Below are 10,411 nucleotides of genomic sequence, written 5' to 3'. Positions count from 1 at the left end.
GTGTGCCTTTGCCGTGTGTCTGAATGCCTAGTCGGCCTCCGGGCACACCTGCGCGTCCCCGTGCGCCTGCCCAGCTGTGTGCGCCTAATGTCCCTCCAGACCCAGGCGGATCCTCCGCTCCAGGAGGGTGGCTGGGGGTGGGTGGGAGTTATCAGCCCGAGAGGGACCGCCTGGGGAAGCGCATCCCAGGGGACCCAGCCCCAACCAGTGCCCCGCCTGGAGAAGGTCCAGGTTGCAGAAGTCGCAGAGGCTGAGGCGCCCGGAGAGCTGGCTGGGGGGCCGAGGAGGGGCTCGGAATCGGAGGGGGGCGCGCAGCCTGACGGCGGTCCCGCCTCCGCAGGTGGGGCGCGCAGGCGCACTCCGACTCGGCGCCCTCGTCGCCCCCTCCCGTATCCTCTGCCGCAGCGTCAGCGCCGCCGCCGCCGCCTGTTTTCCTCGGCGTCCGCCTCCGGCCTCCGCCCCCTCCTCGCCGCCGCCGCCTCCCCCGGCGCCCCGACCCCGCGCCCAGCCCCGGGCCGCGCGGTGCCATGCTGCCCCGGCCGCGGCGCTGAAGGATGGCGACGCCTGTGCCCCCGCCCTCCCCGCGGCACCTGCGGCTGCTGCGGCTGCTGCTGTCCGGCCTCGTCCTCGGCGCGGCCTTGCGCGGTGCGGCCGCCGGCCGCTCCGGTGAGCGACGCGCTGGGCAGCCGGCTGTGGGGCGCCCGGGGGTCGGGGGTCGCCGGGTGGGGCTTCGGCCGCGCGGCGCCGCGCTCACCCTCCCCGCCGCCGCCGCCCTGGTCTGGGCCCGCAGGCCTCGCAGGCCCCGCCGGCCCAGCCCGCGAGCCACCGCGCCGGCCTCGCCTGGCCCTGCTCGGGTAAACAGTCCCCGGCGGGAAGGGCGCGGCGCCGCACCGCCGAGGGACTCCTCTGGACGGGGCTTCTCCGGGCTCCTTGGCGGCGAACCTGAAGTCCATCCGCTTCTTGTCTTTGTCTGGGTTCGTGAGCCGGTGGGTCGGTGTCGCAGGCGGGCTGTCTCGGAGCGGGCCGCGGTCTGGAGACGGTCCCAAGGGCGTTTCTCTGTGTGCGCGGCTCCGGTGCCTGCTGGCCTTACTGCCGGTGGCCGTCCTGGAGCCGGAGCCGCAGTGCTGCTCTGTCCCTGCCGCTTGGGTGGTGGACACGCACCTTGCTTTGCTGCCGTGTCGGCGTCTGAAGTTTCCCGGGCGTCTGACAGCTCGTCTCAGGCTTCGGGGCATGCTCTGGCCTCGCTGGGGGCAGGAGGAGCTCACAGTCTCTGCTTCCTCACTCACCCTCTGCCCTGCGGGGCCCTTCCGTTCCATCTTCTGTGCCTGGCAGTGGGGGCACAGAGAGGGATGAGCCCAGGGTCCTGGGAGACCCTGCCAGCTTCCCAGATGGCAGTGAGGCTCCAGACTTCTGCAGGAACCCAGAATCCTGCTCGCACCCTCCCAGGTGGCAGGACCGGGGGGCTTTGTACCCAGGTCCCATTTCTCCTAGCAGCTCCATAGGAGAGGTGCTGCCTTTAGCCCATTTCACAGATGAGAAAGCTGAGGCACAGAGAAGTGAAGTGACTAGTATGTGCTGCAGCTGGGACGCTAACCTGGACAGCGTGGTCTGCATGTGTGACAAGAGGCCAGAGCAGGGCAGGCTTCTTCCTGGGGACAGCACCTCTGGACAGGGGCCTGGCCTGACCAGAGCAGGCTCCCAAGGAGGCCTGAGGGCCAGGGCATGGCTGGCCAGGGATGGTGGAGGCTGCCTGCTGGCGGCCTGGCTCCAGGGCGTACAGCGTGGGGCCCCCGAGGAGACGGGGAGGCTGGGTGCCGCCCCAGCTGCTCATCAGCTCTGTGCTCACCCAGATGCAGGGCAGCGTGCCAGCCGCTCTCCAGGTGCTGTTGTTCCTGGGGCCTCGTTTGCACTCTGAGGCTAGAGGGGGGACCTTCCCAGGATCAATGGGCAGTACCCGCGTCTTCCTGGGGCAGGGGGCAGGGCGCGAAGGGAGACCCCTGGAGCCCAGAACCGAGAGCCAGCTCTGGACCGCAGGCCCCTAGCCGTGGTCAGTGCACTCCGGGTTCTCAGCACAGGGGCTGGGACTGCCTGGCTCCCCGGGCGCCCAGCTGGTGGGTGGGGTCTAGACAGACCTGCTGGCACAGGCTTAATGTTTAACCAGCCCCAGCCCTGGATCCAGCGCACGGATATTGGCGCCTGCCGACCCAGGTTGTGCAGGAGGTGGGATCCCTGGGAGGGGAGCCCCAGCCTGCTTGCCCACCTGCTGTTGAAGCTGCTGGAACTTCTTCCAAGGGATACCTACAGCCGGGAGGCTGTGAGTATTGTTACCAAGGAAACCAACTCAGGCCAGCTGAAGTCTGGAGGACAGGCTGGGATGTCACCTCCTGCGGGGGTGGGGGGGGGGCTGGGCCAAGGGGACCAGTCCTGGTCGTCCAAGATACCCCCACGCCCACCTCCCCAGGCATGATTGACAGTCCTTTGGGTCTCTCCGTGGCTCCCCAGGCTCTGCTGTCGAGTGACTGGGGCCAGTGTCCCAGGCTTTGAGACTTTCCCCAGCGTGGAGGTGCCTCACCTTCTGCATCCAGAGAGGAGGCTGAGGCTCGAGGGCCACCGCCCTCCAGTCCCCAGCATCAGGGTGGGAGCCACGGTTGTGTGTGCAGGACACTGAGGTCTGGGCCCCAAATTAGAAGCGGCCTCCCTGCTGGAGTCCCAGGGCCCCCGTCCCTGGCGGCTGCAAGAGTGCCCCGCCTGGTTTCTGTTTGCAAAGCCAGTGAGGCCGGCAGACCCCATCCCAGGTTTCCCCACCCCAGCAACCCCTCTCTGTGCCGGGACGGGCTAGAAGGTAGACATGGGGGGAGTGACTGGATCTGGGCCGTCTCCCAGCCAGGCTTTCTAGGGCTGTAGGATGTCGTGATGGGCTTTGAGTGGGAGCCCTGAGGGGATAAGAGAGAGAGACCAGGGCCCCACCCTCTGGGGCTCCCAGACTGGATGAGGGGCTTGCTCTGGCTAAGCTTGAGGCCAGAAGCAGGGCTTGGAGGGCTGCCTGGTCCTGCCCAGGAGAGCTCTGTGCTCTCAGGAGGACAAGGGACAGTTTTTGTGCAGAAAGCTGGCCTGGGCCTGGGCAGTGGACTCTGGGGAGTGGGTGGGGCGAGGGAGTTCCCATAAGTGTCAGGACTGTTTGTCTTCCTGGTTCTGATCCCTGATGCGGGGGAGGCAGGGCCTGCCCAGAACAATGGCCGGAGCCCGGCTTGGCCAGCTCTGGGGTGGGGGCGGGGTGGCCAAGACAGCACCACTTCTGGGCAGGGGCTGAGTCAGGCCCCCTGAGATGCTTTTCTTCCTCTGCTTCCTTCCCAGATGCAGCCGCCTGTCCTGGGAGCCTGGACTGTGCCCTGAAGAGGCGGGCACGGTGCCCCCCAGGTGCACATGTCTGTGGGCCCTGCCTCCAGCCCTTTCAGGAGGATCGGCAGGGGTTCTGTGTGCCCAGGATGCGCCAGCCTCTGGGTACGGCCTCCCCCCGCCCCCTAACCTGGTACATTCGCTCCCTTCCTTAGCGCTCGGGTGTCCTGCACCTTGTGGGATGCCAGGACTCGCCAGTCTCCCTCCAAGTGGCCTGGTGACCCTTTCCGGATGGCACCAGTGAGGAGTTGGGTAGTGGGCTGGGGCCTGGGGCAGTCACCCTTCCCAGGGCCACCGGTACCCAGCATGAAGTGCCAGGGTGACCCCAGGAGAGACAAGGTCAGAGTTCCCCAGGCCTGAGTCTCCGCAAAGTCAGGCACCCACCTCTCCACCCCCCGAGCTGCCTCTGCTCTTTGCCCAGCACCTCTTCTCTCTCCATCACTCGCTCGTCCTGTCTGCTTGAATGCCCTGGTGCTGCCCTGACCCAGCATCTGTTGGGATGGTGCCAGCCAGAGTGACTTCAGGTGTGATGGGGCATTACAGAGGGTATTGTGGGGGCTGAAGTGTTGGACAGGGTGGGAGGGGCTTCCTGGAGGAACACGTCCCTGGCAACGAGTTGGGGGGTGGGCACTGAAGGCATGTGGTCTGGGACGGGGAGGCCCATCCACAGCCCCACCCCGGCAGCTGCCCTCCCTTCCTCCTGGTGACCAGGCAGGGGTGGGGGTTAGGACGGGGCTTCTCTGCATCCCTTGGGAAGTCCTGCCCCCCCTTGGTGAGGAGGCCCACGCGGCCCAGGTGACGCACTGTCCCTGTGTTCCTCCCACCACTTTGTGGGAGGCAGGTAGGGAGAGGGCCGGCACCCCTGTCCTGTGCTGGCCTCTGCGTGTTCCCCCAGCACTTGCTCCTTGCCTACTCGCTGGGAACTGCCGCTCACACAGTTGCTTCAGCTGTCACCATGGTGACTAGGATGGCCAGGGCAGCGGGCTGGCACCTGGTCCTCTGGCTCCTGGGGCCTAGGAGGAGCCTGTAGGGAGGAGACCCAGGCCTGGGGACTGGCTGGCGGATGGGCCTTCCCGCTCTCTCTGGGAAGGCCACCTGTAGCTGGTGTTGCCAGGGAGGGCCCAGGGCCTCTCCAGCTGATGGCCCCTCGCCCTTGCCAGGGGAGGGCTTGCACCAGCCCAGACTGGAAGAGGAGATCGACTTCCTGGCCCAGGAGCTAGCCCGGCAGGAGGCGGGGCGCCCCAGGCTCAAGGCCCCACCCCAGCTTGAGGCACAACAGCGGCCCCCAGAGGCGGGTGAGACCCTGACCCGTGCATCTGTCCGGCTCCCTACACCCTTGACCTCAGCCCGGTCTTGCTGTGCTAACTTGCCATCTCCCTGCAGCGGCCACCCTGGGGCTTTCAGAGCGAGGCCAGGGACTCGACCTGGGCCTCCCCTCCACGCGGGGAGCCCCGGTGCCCACACCCCGCCCCTCCCTGGGCCCCGCTGTGTCGTCTGGGCCTGTGCACATGTCCCCCCTGGAGCCGCGGGGCGGGCACGGTGACGGCCTCACCCTCGGTAGGTCCGGCCGGGCGGGGAGGCGGGGTCCTGCCCCGAAGGCTGCCCTCACCGCACCCCCTCCCTGCAGTGCTGATCCTGGCGTGCTCCGTGGCAGGCGCGGCCGCGCTGGCGGTGGCGGCTCTCTTCTGGTGGCGGTGAGCGCGGGGTGGGGTGGGGCCGGGCGGGTGGGAGGGGGTAAAGGGGCGGGGCTGGCGGGAAGGGAGCGGATCTAAAGCGGAGGGGCGGGGCTGGGAGGGAGGGGCTGGCCTAAAGGGGCGGGGCTGGGGAGGGTGGTGACCCCGAAGGTCTCTTCGTTCCCCGCAGGCTGCAGCAAGACATCCGCCTGACACAGAAGGCGGACTACGCGGCCCCGCAGGCGCCCAGCTCCCCAGCTCCGCCGGGGATCTCGGTGCGTGGCCCCGCCCCGCCCCTCCCCGTCCCACCCCTCCGTCCCGGGCCTGACCCTCCCGCCCCACCCCTCCCGCAGCCCGGGGACCAGCGGCTGGCGCACAGTGCGGAGATGTACCACTACCAGCACCAGAGGCAGCAGATGCGATGCCTGGAGCGGTAAGACGCCCCGCTCAGCGCTGCCCACCCACCCACTCCAGGGGCTGCTGCCTCCTCCTCAGCCCTCCCCACCTCCACCCCGGCCTGCCGCCACCCCTGCCCTCTACCCTGGGTCACTGGCACCTGCAGGGTGAGGGAGCACCCAGCGATCCTGCCCCCCACCCAGGCATAAAGAGCCTCCCAAGGAGTTGGACTCTGCCTCCTCCGACGAGGAGAATGAAGACGGCGACTTCACGGTGTACGAGTGCCCGGGCCTGGCCCCAGTGAGTGCGGGGCTGGCGGGTGGGGGGTACGGGCCGAGGGAGGGGTGCAGGGGGAGGCAGAGGGGGGTCCCTCCCCTGCCCTGGGCCCACCTAACGCCAGCGTTCGCAGACGGGAGAGATGGAGGTTCGGAACCCATTGTTCGACCATGCCTCGCTGTCCACGCCCCCGCTGCAGTAACCTGAAGGCTGACGCCCACCCTCTCGAGGACGTGATGCACACTGGTGGGGAGGGGCAGGGGGCCCGGCTTTTCCCATTAAAGAGAGGGTGTCCTGATGCGCGCCTGCTTGTGGCTGGGGCCTCAGCGGCTAGGAACCCCTCGCAGGGCAGACTCCTGCCTGACTGTGCCCCCTTGTTGCACCTGTCCTAAGTGTGGAACCCCCCCCCCCAATCGAGGGGAGGAGGAGAACCCTAAAGACCAGGCATGGATTGGTAATACTGGAAACAAGCCAATTAAAGTACATTTCAAAACTTTGGCTGAGTGTGTTAGAGACTGACCTCCCCCTCAACAGGGGGCCATGGTGGATGGACCCTGGAGTGGGTTTTCGGGCCTTCTGCTGCACCCCCAGCCTGGGAAGACCCTGTCACTGCCTGCTGGGGAAGAGGGCTGGGGAGGGGAGAGAATGGGTGCATGTCCAGGCCAGTTTGGAGTTAGCGCTCTTTCCTCAAACACCCCATCTTGTGTATGATGAAAAGGGCTGGGAGTGGGCATTGAAGATGCCAGGCAGTGGGCACTGAGGCCTCCAATCCTGCCTACCTCCACCTGGGCCAGGAGGGATGGGCTGCACACCTTGTCTCTGGGCTTCCTGTGGGACCACGTGGACTCCCGGGCCTCTGCAGCATGTAGGGGGTATGCCAGGCAGAGGAAGCTAGGCTACACACAGGCGGGTAGACCAGGGTGGGCAGCTGAGGTGACAGATGTGGTGGGGTCTCTGAATGTCAGGAGGTACCTCTGAGTCGACCTCAACCCCCCGCCAAGGAACAGGAAAGCCAGTGGAGGGGGAGGTGACCTTCACCTGAAGCCCCAGAGTAGGGTCCAAGTTTTGTGCTCAGAAGTGACGAGGAGACTGGGCTGGGAGGAGGGGCTTCTGGGGTCCAGGGAGCAGTGGGAGCCTGGTGCAGACAGGGTGGGAGTCAGGCCTGTCTGCCCCACCAAGGCTGGGGAGGAAGGGTGGTGGGGTTCAGAAGCCCCTTAGTGAGTCCTCGGGGCGGGGTCCCGAGGTTGCTGGACCCCTGGCTCCTAGTGCGGCAGCCCTGCAGAGGGTGGACACGGCCCGCTTGGGGCAGTCTGGTCCCTCAGGTGGGGCTGGGCAGTGGAAGCCAGGTTGGCCCTCCTTAGAGCTAGTGGCTCTCCTAAAGCAGTGTGCCTCTAGGGCTATGGCCTTGGGTGGGCCCCCAGCGGGAAGCCACGGTGTCCCTCTGGTGTGCTGGTATGGGAGATGGAAGGGGGTGGGGACAGGGAGCTGGGAATGAGCGCAGGGTGGCATGTGGGCAAGGCATTGAGGACCCTTGTCCCCGTTACTTAGTCCATGTCATGAGGGGGAACGGCCACAAAGAAAACCGGGGGACAGAGAGGTTAAGGCCTCCCTTAAGGGTAAAGGCCAGTCACCAGCTGAACCCTGGAGACCCAGGACTGAAGGTTGCCCTGGAGCCCTGGAGTCCGTGGATTCCTGCAGCCCCTGCAGCCTCGTGCTGCTCTGACCTGGGCAGAGGATGGCCACCCACGTGCCCTGGTGGACCACCGACTCCCTCCAGACAGCAGCGCCTAGGCGGGGCGGAGGGAACACCCAGCTGCAGCCAAAGGGGCGTCTTGGGGCCAGAGGGCCAGAGCACACCTGTCTGCCCCCAGGGCTGGGTCAGCCCAGCCAAGTGGGGCCACGGGCTCGGAGCGCCCCCTAGTGGCGGAGCTTGGCTGTGGGCTCCTGCAGAAGGGGCGAGGGCAGCAGGGGGAGCCCGCGCCGCTTTTCTCCAGAAGAGTGGGAGGACAGGGCTTTGGGGAGCCCCTTGGGGAAGAGGGGTGCACAGAGGCTGGCAGTTGGCCAAGGGGGCCCCAGGTCAGGTGCAGCTTTGGGGGCAGCAGTCACAGTGGGCGGCTGCCTTCAGCCTCACTGCGGACCACCTGAGGCCACCAGCCCCTTCAGCCCTCCTGCCCTTCCCACCCGGCCGGGGGTCCTGGCCACATCCCATCCAGGGGGAGCTCCAGGGCCTGCTGAGCCCCCTCCAGGGCCCTGCGCACCACAGCCTGCCCCGGCTCAGCCCCTGGTGCCGCTGGAGCGGCAGAGGTGTGCGTGCAGGACGGGGTCTCCAGACCCGCCCACCGCCGGGCGGTCAGGGGCTTGGTTCGAGCAGTGATTGCAGTTTGGCTGCTCTGCTTGAGCTCGCCGGGGCCAGTGGCAGGAGTGGGCACTGGGCTCCGTGGGGCCAAGTGCCCACTGCGTGGGCTGAGGGGCCCGGTCCCAGCCCCTGGTCCCTCTTCCCTGACAAGCGGCCGGCCCTGGTTTCACTGAAGAGGCCTCTGGAAGGAGGAGCCTCTTCCCTTGGGCCCTGGGGACCAGGTAGGGACCCTCCAGGCAGGTCCCCCCAGTAGGCTGGCCCTGGAGCAGCGCCACACGTGGCTGGGCTGCGGGGGTGACTGCGTGTTCCAGGTCCAAGGTGCTCATGGGCAACTCAGCCAGCCGTGAGTGCCTGCCTGCACCCTGTTGACTCTGGGGCCTGGCACCGAGCTGGCAGGAGGCCCCACTTTCTCTTTGACTCAAGCTCGCCAGTCTCTTGCTTTTTCACTCTGAGAATCTCTCATTCTTACCCATTTTTGGGCCAAATCCTGAGCCCCATTTCCCAGCAAGCAGGTTCTCACGAATGGGGCCCTGGCTGCCCCCCGAGCAGGTAGGCGTGCAACGGGCCCCGGGGAGCATCCCAGGCGAGGGTGGGGCAGCTCCTGTGAGTCCACCCAGGAAGGGAGCGGGCTGCGGGTGTGGCTGGGGCCTCTGGCAGAGCCCCCGCCACCTGGCAGTGCAAACAGGAAGGGCAGAGGCCCTGGCAGCCAGGAGCCAGGTCGCCAGCGGTCTGTGGGGGGGTCGGCTCCTTCCTGCCCTCCCCCGCTGCCCTCGGGGCGCCTGCCACAGGCAGAGGGGGTGGGGTCCTCTGGGGTGCCAGCCACCCTCTGCTCTGGCCGGCCCGATGCCACATCCACCCTGCGGGCCTCCAGACGGTTTCCGACGGTTCCCACGGCCCTCCCCCCACACCCCCTGCCCCCCAGTGTTGCGCAAGAGCCTCGCCACCACCACTCAGAGCCTCTGCTGGGGGTGAGGAGCCTCAGAGGGACCGGAGCGCCCCCTTCTCCCAGACCGGCCTCTGTCTCCCCCATGGGTGTGCTGACGGCTCCTCAGTTCCCGTCCTGGACACAGTCTGGTCCTCACCAGGGGACGAGAGCGGGGACAGGCTGGCAGTCCCGGGAGCCCAAGAGTGGACAGGGTGATGGGCGGCCCCCAGGACATCACAGGTGGCTGGCCTGGTGAAGGTTCCAGGCTGGTGTTCCTTCCACGACACCCAACCTGCAGCCTCCAAGAACCGGACTGGCCTGAGGCCCTCAGGACGCTAGCGCCAGGGCTAGGCCTTGCTGGCCACATCCGGCTGAGGTGAAGGAAGCTGGTGACCGAGAGCAGAGCGGGCTGCAGCCAGGGCAAAAGGGGAAGGAACTGGACCTCCATGCCTGGGCCCCAGGACTGGCGGACAGCAGGGTGGGGAGAGGGCCTCTTGACTGCTGTCTTCCTTTTCCTGGAGCAGGTGCTCACGTCAGGGACACAGTGACTCCTTCCCTTTCCAGCCTGGAAAACCCCCTCTGTACTCCCCCGCCCTGGGCTGTGGGGCCTGGAGGAAGAGACCCGGAGCCCCCAAGGGCAGCGTCCCAGCGCAGGTTCTCACGTCTCTTCCTGGCCTGGCCAGACCCAAGGCCACCCAGGCTGGGGCTCCTGCAGACCGATGCCCTTGGTGGGGAAGGAAGGCGTGGCAGCCCCACAGCCCACTGGAGCCAGGCCCAGCCTGGCGCTGTCCACCAAGGGTGTGTGCTGGGGCCCTGTGTGGACCCTGCGACGGAGCACTTCCCAGGGAATCCAGTGTCCTCGAGGCTGCAGGGATGGACGGCATGGAGAGGCCTGGCGAGAAGCAACGCACAGGAGGAACCTCAGCCTCCTGGGTGGAGCTGAGCGCAGCGTGTCTGCAGCCAGAGGGTCTGGGGGCCCACCGCGGAGCCGAGATGGGGGAGCAGGGGAAGTGGGTGATGACGCGCCAGGGGAGGCGGCGGCCCGCGCCCGGCGGCCGCAGGGAAGCATGCCTGTTCTCCGTGGCACCCCTGGCAGGGCAGTGGGCGGCCACTGAGTCCTCGATGTCAGGGTCGCCCTTTCCGGGTGGGGGCCCCCTCCACTTGCAATGGCCTCCCTGAGGCCAGGCAGGCCCTCTCCTCCCGGACCAGCCGGCGGGTCATCTCCAGGCCCTTCCAGAGGCCAGCGGGGTGGGAGTCACGGTCCTGGACCCCGGCTGTGTACCCTTCCGGGAGCCGCCACCCCCCAGCAGCCAGGGGCCTCTCAGGGAGGCGAGGCGGTGTTTGGATGCTGGTGGTGTCAAAGGTCACTGGGGCGGGACGGGAGCGGGA

General features: G+C 67.7%; 1 protein-coding gene across 3 annotated transcripts; it reads left to right on the top strand.

The window, feature by feature from the left end:
- The first annotated feature begins 419 nt into the window (after window positions 1-419).
- NPDC1 (neural proliferation, differentiation and control 1) lies at window positions 420-6,239 on the top strand. 3 transcript variants are annotated; one of them, XM_025262180.2, is made up of 9 exons: window positions 424-666; window positions 3,355-3,501; window positions 4,557-4,691; window positions 4,780-4,953; window positions 5,051-5,090; window positions 5,260-5,344; window positions 5,423-5,502; window positions 5,669-5,765; window positions 5,875-6,239. In XM_025262180.2, exons 1-9 carry the CDS (start codon window positions 555-557, stop codon window positions 5,941-5,943), a joined length of 939 nt encoding a protein of 312 aa, XP_025117965.1. In that variant the 5' UTR covers window positions 424-554; the 3' UTR covers window positions 5,944-6,239. The 3 variants fall into 3 exon arrangements, with proteins under 3 accessions (XP_025117967.1, XP_025117965.1, XP_025117964.1); XM_025262179.2 differs by having other exon boundaries at window positions 427-666; window positions 5,024-5,090; XM_025262182.2 differs by lacking the exon at window positions 4,557-4,691 and having other exon boundaries at window positions 420-666; window positions 5,024-5,090.
- Window positions 6,240-10,411: the final 4,172 nt, after the last annotated feature.

The sequence above is a fragment of the Bubalus bubalis genome, chromosome 12 (assembly GCF_019923935.1).
Source record: "Bubalus bubalis isolate 160015118507 breed Murrah chromosome 12, NDDB_SH_1, whole genome shotgun sequence".
Classification (NCBI taxonomy): Eukaryota; Metazoa; Chordata; class Mammalia; order Artiodactyla; family Bovidae; genus Bubalus; species Bubalus bubalis.
Note: the sequence above shows the minus strand (reverse complement) of the source record. Positions and strands in the feature narration are given on the sequence as shown.